The 14,109-nt window shown below is 39.5% G+C and overlaps 2 protein-coding genes across 3 annotated transcripts; one reads left to right on the plus strand and one right to left on the minus strand.

Moving 5' to 3' along the window:
• Positions 1-337: 337 nt before the first annotated feature.
• yif1b (Yip1 interacting factor homolog B (S. cerevisiae)) lies at positions 338-5,516 on the plus strand. Of its 2 annotated transcripts, none has more exons than XM_055028644.1 (8): positions 338-515; positions 1,742-1,844; positions 1,971-2,103; positions 2,204-2,308; positions 2,646-2,782; positions 3,041-3,196; positions 3,275-3,368; positions 4,168-5,516. In XM_055028644.1, the coding sequence occupies exons 1-8, from the start codon at positions 470-472 to the stop codon at positions 4,321-4,323; spliced, it is 930 nt and encodes a 309-aa protein (XP_054884619.1). In that variant the 5' UTR covers positions 338-469; the 3' UTR covers positions 4,324-5,516. The 2 variants fall into 2 exon arrangements, with proteins under 2 accessions (XP_054884619.1, XP_054884620.1); XM_055028645.1 differs by having other exon boundaries at positions 338-506.
• LOC129359190 (probable E3 ubiquitin-protein ligase HERC6) lies at positions 5,296-13,077 on the minus strand. Its single transcript, XM_055028643.1, has 23 exons — positions 12,814-13,077; positions 12,090-12,246; positions 11,933-12,009; positions 11,612-11,839; positions 11,396-11,487; positions 11,184-11,311; positions 10,915-11,069; positions 10,609-10,664; positions 10,435-10,526; positions 10,197-10,256; positions 10,000-10,096; positions 9,669-9,849; positions 9,357-9,508; positions 8,938-9,063; positions 8,748-8,846; positions 8,481-8,657; positions 7,998-8,138; positions 7,642-7,808; positions 6,901-6,967; positions 6,713-6,783; positions 6,339-6,522; positions 6,068-6,170; positions 5,296-5,991 (listed from the first exon to the last, which is right to left on the minus strand). The coding sequence occupies exons 1-23, from the start codon at positions 13,025-13,027 to the stop codon at positions 5,771-5,773; spliced, it is 3,045 nt and encodes a 1,014-aa protein (XP_054884618.1). The 5' UTR covers positions 13,028-13,077; the 3' UTR covers positions 5,296-5,770.
• Between the last annotated feature and the right edge of the window lie 1,032 nt (positions 13,078-14,109).

Raw genomic sequence — 14,109 nt, forward strand, 5'->3', positions numbered from 1 at the left:
ATAATAATAATAATAATAATAATAATAATAATAATATAAAAAATAAAAAATCATCATCATCATCATCATCATCATCATCATAACCAAAACCATAACTATCGGGTGACTGGGAAAGAATCCTGAAAGAAAACCTTTCTCTAATTCCATTTATATTTATTTAGATTTGGAAAAAAAATTTACTCGAATCTGTTGCTGAAAGATGCCACTCTTTTGGGCAAATTGCCCAAAACAGGCTCTGACCTCAGACAGCGTGGAAGATTACCCTTTTGAACACTAGGTGGCGGTATATATATATATATATTTTTTTTCCAACTGACTCGACGCTGAGAGTCGGCTCTTGGACTACCCAGCGTTCACTTCCGTGTAAATGTTAGGAATCACTTCCTCCCGTGGCTCTCCGACTTGTCTTCACTCCATCTGATTTCAGTTCGATAGTTTGACAGCTGCTGCTCCTGTAGGGCCTGATCAGATGGAGTATACCGCCGCGCACACTGGGTTCAGACAGCGTAAGTTACGTACGTGATTTCGACTCGAATAAAGACGTAAACTAGCATGCTGCTTCCTTTCTACACCTAGCTCTGTGTCGTACCGGGTTGAAGCTAACAATAAGTTGAACTTATTATACGCAGACAACTCGTAAAGTGCCTATTCTTTTTCATTTTTTTATTATCTTTATGTTTTCTACGGCTTCACTAACAAACTGCCATCTTTGTCAACACTGCTAACCAGCTAATTCATCTTTAGACCGGTTAAACCAGCTAGCGTCACTATAGAGCTGTACACGTTGTTGTGGTGGTTATAAGTGAGAAATAAGATTATTTCTGACAGTGAGCAATGGCTGCAGATGTGCGCCAAATTACGTGCACGCAAAGGTCTCAAGCTAATTCTGCACAAACAACTCTAGTACGAAGGTCCTTGATTAAACCTTGCTATTCTGTTCAGCAGCACAAAGTTGTGAAGGTTGACAGACAGTACTACAACGCATGTAAACAAAGTGATTCACTGTGTGCACTCTGGTTGCACAACATCGGGGAAATTCTTTGTTTTAAGTGGTGAAAAACTGAGCGATGCTCGTCTCTGACTTAATTATTTTATTATTCACCGAATGGCTCTTCCACTGTTTGTGATCTTAGCTTGTAAAAAAACACATCGGTTATGGGAATTAAATGTGTTTAAAGTCCATTCAGCTGGCTAAATGTACAAAGGATATGTTGTCTCAATATTCAAGGTTATTTTTATTGAACAAATTCCATCATCCTTATTGATCTTAGTTCATCAGACAGTATTTTATTGCAAAGGATTCCCCCCCTCTAATTAATGTAAACCTGCTGTTGTCAGCCCTACTTTGCTGATCTTTTGCTGACTTCTAAGTGTAGAGCAATTTGTGTCTTGACTTACCAGAAGGATCTGACACAGTTCTGGGGTCCCACAGGGCTCCATGCTGGGTTCACTTCTCTTCAATATGTACAGTTGAGCCCAAATGGCCAGAATGTTATCAGCTAGTAGAGTTTATATAGCAATAGTCTGCAGGGATACGTTAAGAGATAGAATTACATGACATCAGCCATCAATAACTGGAGTTTAACATCTGTGCTTTAGAGCCTATAAGCAATTAGAGGAAGTGCATGCTGAGGTTATTTTAAACTTCTTGGCTGACTATTGCTTGAGTTGCTGATTCTGCTTAACTTCAACTTAAGCAATTAAATTTAAATGTTGATTGTTGTTTTTTTTCCCGCCACAGAGCATAATATGCGTTTGAGGAACAGCTCAATGGATGGGTCAGATGGCAGCCAGCTGTTTGACGACACAAGTGCAACAGGACCAGGGGCTCAAGGAGTCTACAGGTGGGCTCTGTCCTTGGATTGGCTTATATTTCACTGAATGTTGACCGGTTGTTGAATCTGCAACTAAAGTGATTGCATTTGATTTTGGTTTCTGGTTCTTATCATATTTCATTAATTCATTGACAGAAATCAGCAGGCTGGTCCTCAAGCAGCAGGAGGACTTCCTGGCCAGTCCCTCCTGTCGGACCCCATGTCCAACCTGGCCATGGCTTACGGCAGCTCTCTGGCATCCCACGGCAGGGAAATGGTAGACAAAAATGTAAGACTGGCTAAAGATGCAGCTGATCAGCAAGGCTCTAATAAAATTACTGCAAGGACATTAAATGAAGTGTGCACTTCTTTGCCCTTCTGTATTTCAGCTGGACAGATTTATTCCTATATCCAAGCTGAAATACTACTTTGCTGTTGACACGGTGTACGTCGGAAAGAAGCTTGGAATTTTAGTTTTTCCTTACATGCATGAGGTAAACTTGTGTTTTCTACTTGGACAAGTTTTTTAGGTAGTTATTGGATTGTAATTGATGTACTTTTGAAACATGTCAGCATTTAGTTAGAAATAAATGATTAAATTATAAGTTATTTTTATCAAATAAAGTTATTTTTGTTTGATAAAAATATCTTTTTTAATTAAAAAAACAATATGTATATTTTTAATACCAGGATAACTGTCCCTTAGCACAACTTACGCAAACCAGAAAATCTTTCTAGCTACTGTTACAAACGACTTAGAATAAGACATAAAACACATGAGCCAAATTTGAACAGACCTGATAATTGTGTAAAATTTGTTTTCTCCTGCAGAATTGGGAGGTGAGTTATCAGCAGGACATCCCTGTTGCCCCGCGCTTTGATGTCAACGCTCCTGACCTTTACATTCCTACTATGGGCTTCATCACATACGTCCTGGTGGCTGGTCTGGCTCTTGGCACACAGAACAGGTACAGAAGCCTTACTTGTGTCCAAGCTGCAGTTTGCAATTATTTCTTGCATCTGGTGGGGGGAAAAAAGTTTTTCATTAAGAGACTTGGACAATACAGCTGATCTCAATGACAACCTACAGCTAATTGATTTTTTGGGGGAAATAATAGTTTTTGTAGTAGCTAAAACCACAAATATGACTTATTGTAATGAGCTGATAAAGGCTGGCTGAAGTTATCGCTATGACTATGTGTCCTATGACTATGACTATGTTTCAGGTTTTCACCGGAGCTTCTGGGAGTTCAGGCCAGCTCAGCATTGGTGTGGTTGATCATGGAGGTTCTGGCGGTCCTGCTTTCACTCTACCTTGTCACTGTCAACACAGACCTCACCACTATAGACCTTTTAGCCTTTTCAGGATACAAATATGTCGGGTATGTGCTGGTGCATATTTCTGTCAACGTTTCTTCTGCCCTATCTTTAGTTAACCGCCAGACGGTCTGCTTTTCCAGAATGATTTTAGGTGTTGTCGCTGGTCTTCTGTTTGGAAAGCTAGCGTATTATCTCTCCCTGCTGTGGTGTTGTGCCGCCATCTTTGTCTTCATGGTGAGTCTGAAGCATTTTTAATTATTTTAATGTGTTAATTTTTTGCTCTTCCAGTGCTTGTACCTCCGCCTCATACTCCAGGACGTCCCAGACGCAGTTCATACATTATTCCTAGCATGTTTATAACAAATGAAAGTTGTCACAGACTGTTGTTACAATGATTTGATGCTTTTCTCATTTTCCCACTTAAAGATTTGTCCTGTTTGTCACAATTAAATGTTTCAGATTGTGAAACTAGTTTCTATATTAAACAAATGCATGAAAATAAAAAGCTATCTACATCAGCCTGATTTTATGTGAAAAAAGAAAAGCTCCGTGATAGTTGCTGTTGCACCTACCTTAAAGTGTAAATGTGTTATTTTTCTGTGGAGAAAAGTTCAACCACTTGTCTTTGAGAAATCGTTTTCATTCAGCCACATTGGAAAGTTCCTCAGCATGAACAGTCTTGTTTAAATCATTAAGTGTTTTACAATCCTAGCCATTATTCCTGCGAGGAGGAATAGTTTATGCTTCTGCAGATTACTGACAGATTCTGGCACAGTAAAGCAGGGACGACCACCACACTGCCTCCATTGTTTGACCCCTGCTGTGACATTCTATTTCTGAGATGCTTTTAGTTTTAAGCTACAAAATATTTAGATAAGATCTCGATTGCTGAACTTTGTGTAATCAGCAGTGGTTTTGGCCACTCAAGAACAATTACAGTTTTGAAATTATAGTACTTACCTATCAGTTCACTTGGGAGTAGAAACATTCCTCGCCTCGTTCTTCAACAAAGTTTTTGCACGTTTCCATGCAGATCCGCACTTTACGTCTGAAGCTCCTATCCGAGGCGGCGGCTGAAGGGAAGCTGGTGAGAGGAGCCAGGAACCAACTGAGGATGTACCTCACCATGTCCATCGCAGCAGCGCAGCCCGTCTTCATGTACTGGCTCACCTACCACCTCATCAGATAGAAGCTTCGACTCTCACTTTTGCAGGAGAAGAACTCTGCTGTCTGCATGACATCATCTCAGAAACAAACACAAACTCTCCTCAAACACAGAACCACGTCGCTAAACTCACAGGGCAAAACACTCGCTACCAAACAATAAAGAGGTGCAACATTTCTGTCCCCGCCTCTGAGCACAGCCACGTTGTTAGTTTTGCCCCTTTTTTTTTTTTTTTACATTTAATGTCTTCAGATTTTGTAGCAAGAACATGTGGCTTTAATTGCTCCGCATCTTTACAGCATAATTGCATGTGAACTATGTTTTTTTATGAATATTTATGTACGTCTGAATTAAGTTGTTGCGTTGCAGATTTTGCCCGTCTGGTCATTGTAGGCGTTTTATTAAAGACTCAACAAAGAAAGTACATTAGCCTCACGTCTACCCCTCCACTTGATGCTATGAACAAACTCTAATCCAGGTTACTACCGGATCAGCTAGCTTTGCCTAAATATTTTGTGCAATCTTTTCTGTCGCTAGTTTACTGAGAAATGTCAGACCCTGTGGAGAAAAGGTTTACAGGACAAATGTAGCTTCAAATGTTTAACCCTTAAGGTCGTGCTCGGTCACATGCGCGAGCTTTATAACCGCAGACGGCCAGGGCAGAGATCTGCTGGAAGGAACAATGTTAGATGCAAAAACACAAAGATAGACTGTAGAAGTTTACTGCTGAATAAATGTAATTTAATATCAGACATTTTTGGTTTATGTTTCCAACATTAAGTTTTATTTTCAGCTAAGGTGTTGATTCACATTGACAAAACTTCTAATGAGCTCCTTCAGTGCTACTGAAGCTGTTTTTAATGAGCACTTATTTAAATATGAAGCATTTTGCCTAGGAGGACGGATTCTTTTATCGCTGCGACTTGATGCTGACTGGGAGTCGAAGTTTACTGGAAGAAGGAAAGATGATAAAATTAAGAGACTGAACAATGAAAGTGATGTCAAATTTTTATTTTTAAACTGTTTGTAGCTGAATTTGCACAACAAAATGGCCAAAATGTGCTCAATTCTTGTAAAAACAACACACACAAAAAAAGAAATGAAAACTGTCCCAGACCTGTGAAACAAATCAGAATTTACAAACCACCATGTTGGACACAGATGTACATTTTTATCAGTTTAATATTTTTTGTCAAAATAAAGAACTGTAAGGCGTTGCTGACGTGGAATGTTTATTTACTCTTACAGTGCAGAAATAACAATCATTGCTCTTTTTTTAAGCAGAGCATTCAATAATCTACAAGAGAAATAATACAAAGAACAAATATGGATAAAATCTCAAATGTAACTATTACAGGTGTGCATATCTCAGATAATATCGCTGCAATGTGTTTAGAAGGTTAAAGAATATTCAGATGTTTCACATTATAAAAAAACAAATAAGCAATATGGTGTGTTTGGAGAAAGATTTCTATTTCTTCCAGAAGCCTCTGTTGTGATTAATGGCCTGAAGGAGCCTGGCCTCCATCGTCCTCTCAACCGGGTATCGCCTGTAGTTGGGCAGCAGCAGCAAGTTATCGCAGGTGAGGGATTCAGGCAAGTGGATCTCTGTGGCATGTAACAACATGGCCACTCTCATCCTGATGTTCTCCATTCCAAAGAAGGGGACTCTGTCACAGCCTGTGAGGAACACTGACCGCAAACAAAAACAAACTGGATGAAACAGAACCATGGGTAGATCTGAAACTGATCCAAAATGAAAACATACGGAGGAACTTTTTCTTCTCTTCTGCTGAGAGGTTTTCAAACACCTTCCAAAAGGTGATGATGGTTGGATGATCAGCATGATATTCTCCTTCATAAATTGTGTTCTGTGAATTTAAAAACAACACATAAATACATCATTTCGAATCGTTTTTACAACTCAACTTACATCACCGATCTTTAAAGTTTGATTTTATTTGCATTACCGTAGAACAAACGTCACAAAATGCACGCAAATGGAACTAAAACATTAAAATCAGGTGATGTGTGGCTACCTCCTTGAAGACCTCCCAGTCGTAGTTCTCCTGGCCAACCATGACTGCCTGTAGTTCCTCGGGCTGGAAGAACTCCACGACATCCATGTTGCACACTTTGAAAAACCCTTCCTTGAAGAGTTTAAACACTCCCTCCACTGATTTGTTAAAGGCATGGTCGACAAAGGCAGCGACAAATTCTTTCCTGTAGACATAAAGAATATTACAAACAGCACCGAAGGACTCGTTACACTGACTGGCAGATAACTAAAAGTCTTGAGGTTCTTGCAGAATTGTTCATCTTAACTGTAGTGCAGGAATCTCCACAGATGGTTGGAACAACTTTTCACATAAAAATGAGATGCAAACAGATGGAAATGCCAACTAAAACAAACCTGTTAGATCCAGTGACAGGTTTTCCGGGTTTGTTTTCATCAAGTTCAGCTTTCTCACCACCCCAGGAGACCTGGTTTGTCATTATGGATAAAAAGGTTTAGGAACCTGCACACATATTTTTTTTAAATGATGATATTTTGAAGAGGATAAACCCAGCTGCAATTCAGTTTATGTTTAGAAAACCTACAGTGAAAGTCGTCTCCAGGGCTTCGACTTCATCGGGGGTGTAATCCTCCAGCATGCACCTCCATGACCTTAACGCACAAACAACGGTGAGGAAAATTGTTTGTTTTCCATTATAAAACTTCACATTTTTCTGAACTTTTCATTCCAACAAAGTTTCATTTTCATTATCTGATGATTTCTGTAAATCATGAAGCGCCTCAATGCTGAGGCTGGCCTGAAGTTCAGGATCAAGCGCACTGTTTTATTTTAGCACCATTTGTACATGTTGATGTATTTTTTCCATATGCTTTAGTCCAAAAAATAGAAATTTAGTGATTTGTTTGCAATTTAAACCAATATGAGGTTCCAGCCTAAATCTCTAATCCAACAAAGTGTCTAAAAAGGTTTTTTTTATCAGTGGTTAAGACATTGTAAATGTAAAAGATTCAAGAAAAGCAATTACTTTATTATTCAGAATTTTCTATTTTAGATTTCTTAGCCAACAAAATATAGGAAACTTTTTACTCCTTTTTTAATATTCTCTTTTTAAAATATTTTTGTACTTATTCTGACTTAGAAAAGCAAATTTCAAACTTTGAACCTGCATTCACCACTGATAATGTCTAAATTGGACCATGCCAAATATAAAGAAGAAAGAACATTTTGTGATTTTCTCTTAAAAGAAAATGCTGAAGTGCCTTTTTATTTGTAGGAGCCTGCTTATAGATCTGTTCAACGCCGGATTTTAAAAAATGTTTCTTACTCTGCCATGACAGGATCAAACTCCTTCATGTCGTCCAGGGACGTTTTGACTCTGAGCAGCTTCTTGAAGAGCGCCAGCGGGAACGGCAGGTGAACGATGTTGTGGTTGTAAAGAGCCAGGCCACACAGAACGCCAAACAGGAAGTACTTCCTTTCCTCCACTTGAAGCTATCGGTTTTTGAAGGAAAAAAAAAAAAAAAAAAAAAACAAGAATATGGGAAAGTTGAAATCCAACACAATTCACATGTCTGTCTGCTTTGTGTAATGTTGCATTTATATCCTGGGCTATACACACAAGGTCAGTCCTCAAACCTACCTACTGATAAGTCTTGTATTTAAAGGTGATGCAGGTCTTACCTTGGGTGGGAACCAAGCCAGAGTCTGACTCTCGTTGTACATAAACATTTGAGATTCAGGAGCCATGAGCTCATCAAACACATGGAGGAAAAAGTCTTTCTTGTTGACGTTCATGATCTTCCTGTCATCTACAAACTGTACCTAGGGTAAGTGGAAAGATAAAGAAAAAAAAAAAAAAGCCCTGTAAATTTTAAAAAAGAAATAAACATCCAAACTGCTCTCCATTTGCAAAAACTTGTTCTCCAAAATAATGATTTTAATTTATCTAAGCTTAGGCTGAAAGTACAAAAATTGGTGAAATTATAAACTTCTTCAATAAAATTTTACATGTATTTGTCGTTTTCCTATTTATTTTTCATTGATCCAAGCACTTTTTTGTGTCTGCAGTTTTAGATGTTTTTAACTTAATGTGTTAGTGTCAAATTCCACAGATTCAACAACCGCAGATTTTTAATAATGTCCATTTTCTTCTGTTGCTTTTACCACAAGCTCTCTTTTGAATGTAGCGTGATCGGCTGCAGCAAGATGTCTGAAGGTGTCCTCCAGCAGGTGAGTTCGTCTCAGGTTCAGCTGCAGGACCGGGACAGGGGAGTCCAGGCTGTTTCCAAGAAACTCCTTAGTCCATGATATACCCATTTCATGAACAACATGATGAGATTCCTGCAGTTACAAAACCCCTTTCTATTATAAAGTTGTGGCACAAAATATTTGCAGCAACATACAAGATGCAGAGCTTATAAAGCATGTTACCTTCATCACATGTGCCAAGATGTTGAAGACAGAAACTTTACAAATCAGAGGGAAAACGAAAGGGTAGCGGCAGAAAATGACGGGTGTTTTCTCGTTGTCCTTTGAGAAAATGTCAAAATAAATGGTCAAGAAGGAATTTCAGCAAAATATAAGCTGATCATATTAAAACACCACATGACACTATTTTCACCTCTACTTTGGAAAGCGACAACCAAAGAGCAACGTCCACAAATACATTAATAGCTCCCGAAACAATGATTTCCTCCAGGTAAAAGGTGCTCAGTGGGACTTTGAAAGACTTCCCAGATTTGTTCGCCTGAAAAACAAAACAATGCGTCATATTGAAAGCGACTAGAAACAATATTTTTATTTCATTAATACAGAGAGAAATATAGTTTCGTAAATATATAGACTGCAAGTCAAACTATCAGTAGAGGTTATGTTGAATCAATACGATATTTCAAAGCATCCATTAATAGACTTGGCATTGGTAGTAGTGAATATTTCTCAAGTCAAAGGTCAAGCAGCTGATCAGAAGATTCTGAAAGGCTAATTTTATTATTTCAAGTGAAACACACAGCTGACTAAAAGAAAGCATTCAGCACTGACTTTGTAAAGGAGCTTCAGGACTTTCAGCAGCAGTTTGGCTCCTGGGTTGTGGGTTTGCAACAGGCCGTTCTTCAGAATGAAAGCCAGGGCGTTTTTGAAGGCCATGATGTGCCTGATCAAAATGGTGGCCGACAAAGACGACCAAGAGCTTTCTGCAGAAAAAATAATATGAATTTAAAAAGTAAAGCGCGCTACATTTATTTTAAGACAAAAGGTGACAAATTACTTTTTGTCTTAAACTAAGGGAAGACAAATCTTCCTAAATCTTAACTTGAAACATGAAAATTCAATACAAGTCCAGTAGTTTCTTACTCAAAGTTTCCAGAGTCTTCTCACTGAGATCCTCAATAACGACAGCCAGAGGCAAAATCACATTCATGACGTTTGAGTCTTCTTGTACCAGCGGACATGTCAGAAAAATCAGGAGAATCTCTGGTGACTTTAAATTACGTCTTGAGGCAACGAGCAATTCAGTCAGGACCTGCAGATTTACCTGTTTGGGAAAAATCTGTTTAAAAAGCTGTGCAAAACGTGCAGCATATCTAAATCCTAAACCTCCCAGTCAGCCGTCATCCAAACTCGTACGACCATAAAATTTCAGTTATTCTGAATAAATGATTAAAGCATAGAAATGTTTCTCTACTGTTTGCTTGATCCATGGGACTGCCAACATCTGGTCGAAGGCTTGACGAGCAGCCTCCACGTCCACAGTTAGAGCACCAGCTTCCAGTGGAGCCCCTCTGGTATCAGGCCCAGAGCAACGTTAGATGTGGGAATTGTTTATTTGTAAAACACACTTCTTTAATCCAAACTCCAAAGCCGATGGAAAATCATACTTACTCGGGTTTTGTGAAACTTGCAACAAGACTTGAACTTGTGTAAAACATGGACTCGATTTCTCTGTTCCACAAAAAGAAGACGGCATGACAAGGGCTAATAAACACTGAAATATATATTTTTGATCATCTAAAACTTTAAGGTGTGAGAAAAAAGTAAACCCAGAAGAAAACTTTAAGCATGTAAACACAACGTTTACATCATAGCAACACAAAAGTCCACAGTTAAATTATTAGGTTACCTTTTGGCCTCGATATTGCTGCACTTCTTTGCCACCCACTTCTGTAGTTTTGTCTCGTCCAGCCGCCCAATTGGTTGTCCATTGTTGAAGGTCTTGAACGTTTAAAACAGTAAAGTTTTTATGTTTCCTTTTCAGGTTAATTAAAAAGTACTTTTTGATTTGATTCCACCTTACCTTTGCAGGTGAAGTGTAAATGAAGTTTGTGTCCCATCCAGCTGATAACTTCAAGTCTGCTTGACAACATAAGAAATGATTAAAGTCAGTCTTTAAAAAAGATAGATTAGAAATGCAAAACCTCTTTTTCAGAGTGTGTAGGATAATTTTATTTTGGTTGGATTCCAATCTCAAAATTGTGCCAAAATGCCAGAAAAAAATGAAATCATCTCACTAAAATGGACTCCTTGACAGGCGATCAAAAAAATACATACTTCTGAAATTATTAAATCGATCACCTTCCACCCAGGGCGACTGCATACGCACCACTAGGTGTGGCAGCAGCTCTGTCTGAGGCCCATGGAAGCTGAACTACGGAGGGGGACGAGCTGCTGTCTCGCTGTCCTGTTCCCAGCTGGCCTTTGTCCCCATTACCAAAAGCAAACAGACGTCCAGAAGAAGTCAACACGAGAGTGTGACGTCTGGAAGGCCAGAACCATGCAAGAATTTAATGAGGCAGTATTTAATGCCACGATGTCTTGAGGTTTATTGGAATGGTTTTACAAAGTCATCTCACAGCAGATTGGCCTATTTACCTCCCACATGCAACCTGGGATGCCGTCTCTCCGAGACCATCAACCAGCCTGGGCCGAACCTCAGTGGTGGTGGAGTTGTGACCGAGCTGACCGTGGCTCCCATCTCCGAAAGTGAAAACTTTCCCATCCTACAAAACCCAAGAATCACATGGCACCCAAAAACTATGAATGATTAGTTTTTAAAGGCTGGTGTTAACAGGGCTTATTAGTACCTTTGTCAACACAGCAGTGTGCGATTCGCCACAGCTGATGGAAGAGACGCCCAGAGGTCTGAGAGCAGGTACCACGCAGACGTTGAACCTGCCTGTTTTGGATCAGATAACATCACAAAGAGCTGGACACTCAGTGCTTTTATATGGAGGCGTCTGAGACTTACCTGTTAATTCCCATCTTAACAACAAAAAAAAGATTACCGTAACCTAATCTACCTTTTTCATCCACCCTGTTGAGCCCCAGCTGGCCAGATTTATTGGCCCCACAGCAGTACGTCAGGCCGGAGAGCGTGAGGAACAGTGTGTGGCTTCCTCCGGCTGCAACCTGGGTTACTGCAACTCCGGTCAAGGCGTACACCAGGTCGGGTCTGTTCTGCAGTGTCACGTCCTTCCCCAGGCCCAGCTGCCCATGACTGTTTAAACCCCAGGAGAAGACATCTCCTCCTTAATAAAACAAAGAAAACAAAATATAACACAGAGTTGGCCTCTTCGCATATGAAGACATAAATCTTTCCTCAGCAGGTTTGCAACAGTTACCTTTGGTCAATGCAAGGGAATGGGAGTTTCCACAAGCCACTTGGATTACCTGTATGGGCAATGGGATGGGCACTCGGCTGCAAGTTGATGAGGCAATAATGGGTTACATATATTTCCATTAAATAGTTCATGTTTACATGTTAGTTACAGCTCTTGCCTGGGTCTAAGGTTGTTGCTGGGGTGCCTTTGTGCAAGCCCAAGCTGCCCATCTTCTCCTGCCCCCCAAGAAAACACTTGTCCAGAAGAACATACAGCCAGACAATGGTCCTGACCACAAGCCATGGCGACAACATCACCGAGTCCCTCCACAGACCCTAAAATATGGAGAAAGAAAAGTAATGATACCAGAACATAAAAGGATTGAAAAATCATTTAAGTCTTTCATTTATAAAATTAATACATTGAATTGTGAACACACCAAAATTTCACTCATCAAATTTCGATCACATCAGAAACTCTCTGTCAACAAAAGCAGCAACACCATAATTTAATTATGTTATGACGTCACCTCTGGCATGTTGAGGAAATTCCTCAAGCAAAACAAACAAACTTTGAGAACTCCCTGCCCTACCTGTCTCAATCACATTCCTAAATTAAGTTTCGTTGCATGAATAAACTGAGATGAAACGAAACTGAAACTCAGCTCAAGAAATTAGCCTACATGTTATGCCTGTCAGATGATTCACGCCTCTCGCATGAGGCAATACCAACCTGGAGAGGATCATTTAAAAGAAATACAAAACTCTGACTGTCCTGCAGTTATTTTTTGACTACATAATTAATATTAGCTTACGGTCAATTATTTGGAAGAACACATTTAATTCCTTGTAAAATAAAAACCAAGTTATTTCATACAGACAAAAAAAAATGCAATTATTCACCAAGCATCTTTCCACTTTGGTTCCTTCGACCAAGTCGGCCCTGCGAGTTGTGTCCACATGATAAAACTTTGCCGTCGGCTCTGAGGAATAAGGTGTGCTGCTCTCCGCAGCAGATGTCGGTTACGGTTCCGGGCCCGGTCCAGGACACCGGGCTCAGGGCTGCTTGGACCCCAAACTGTCCACTCGAGCTGTCTCCCCAACAAAACATCTGCATGTCTGCTCTAGACTGACCTCAGCGTCTCGCGGCTGGTCTACTTCAGCTGGAGCTGCTGCGTTCACGTGCTGTCGAAATTATAAGACTCCTCTTATAAGTGCGTCAGAAAAATATTATTCCGCGCCCGTAGCCCTTTTGGAGACATTGGCTCGCTCTGGATTAGGTAAAAGATCCCAATCTGATAATTATATTCAGCTTTACAGTTTATTTTCAAAAAGTAATAATGACCTTAACTGTAGTACGAGTTCAAGGTACTCCAAGTACTACGAGCTCATGAAGGTACGTGAAGGCAGCACCATTGTTGCTGTTTTTATCAGTCTAACTTCATCTCCATAAAATTTCTGCTTTATGTAGTAACATCCTACTGTAACTTCCTACAGTAAATGTAGGAAGTTAAATGTTTTTTAAACACTTTTCAGATCGATAGACAGAAAGAAAGACACATCTTTCATGAGGATTTTTAATCTAATGAAATGTTACAAAATGCATGATCATGTCAAATGCAATTAGGCAAAAATGAAACTGAGCAAATTCAAACTGAGAGTTGCATTTAGCTTAAATGCACTACAGAGAGAACGTAATTATGTTCTTTCACTTTCCTCCCATTTTACATCAGTCAATCATTTCTATTAGCTAAAACCAAGAATGAGAATTTTTTTGATAAAAAAGAAGTTTTACTAAGCAATCTGAAAAAGTCCAGAGGAATTTCTAATAGGTCATTTTTTACCAATATCAATTTCCCAGAGACATAACATTTTTGATGTAAAGTGTGATTCTCAGTCCCTAGACAAAAACAAAAGACACATGAAGCTTCTGGTTGAAGATAGTGTCCTGACCTGGACCAATATTGGGTGAAAGGAAAGTCAGTGAGGAAGAAGACACACACACACACACACACACACACACACACACGCACGCACGCACGCACGCACGCACGCACACACACACACACACACACACACAAAGAAAAAAAAAGAAAAAAAAATAGATTATAGTTTGCAGTTGCATCCTGGCCTAGGGACATTTTGGGTTTTTGGAGACGTTAGAACATTATTTATATTGATCGAATTTTCTAAGACCAG

The sequence above is a fragment of the Poeciliopsis prolifica genome, unplaced genomic scaffold (assembly GCF_027474105.1).
Source record: "Poeciliopsis prolifica strain line A6 unplaced genomic scaffold, Auburn_PproV2 SCAFFOLD004, whole genome shotgun sequence".
NCBI classification, from domain to species: Eukaryota; Metazoa; Chordata; class Actinopteri; order Cyprinodontiformes; family Poeciliidae; genus Poeciliopsis; species Poeciliopsis prolifica.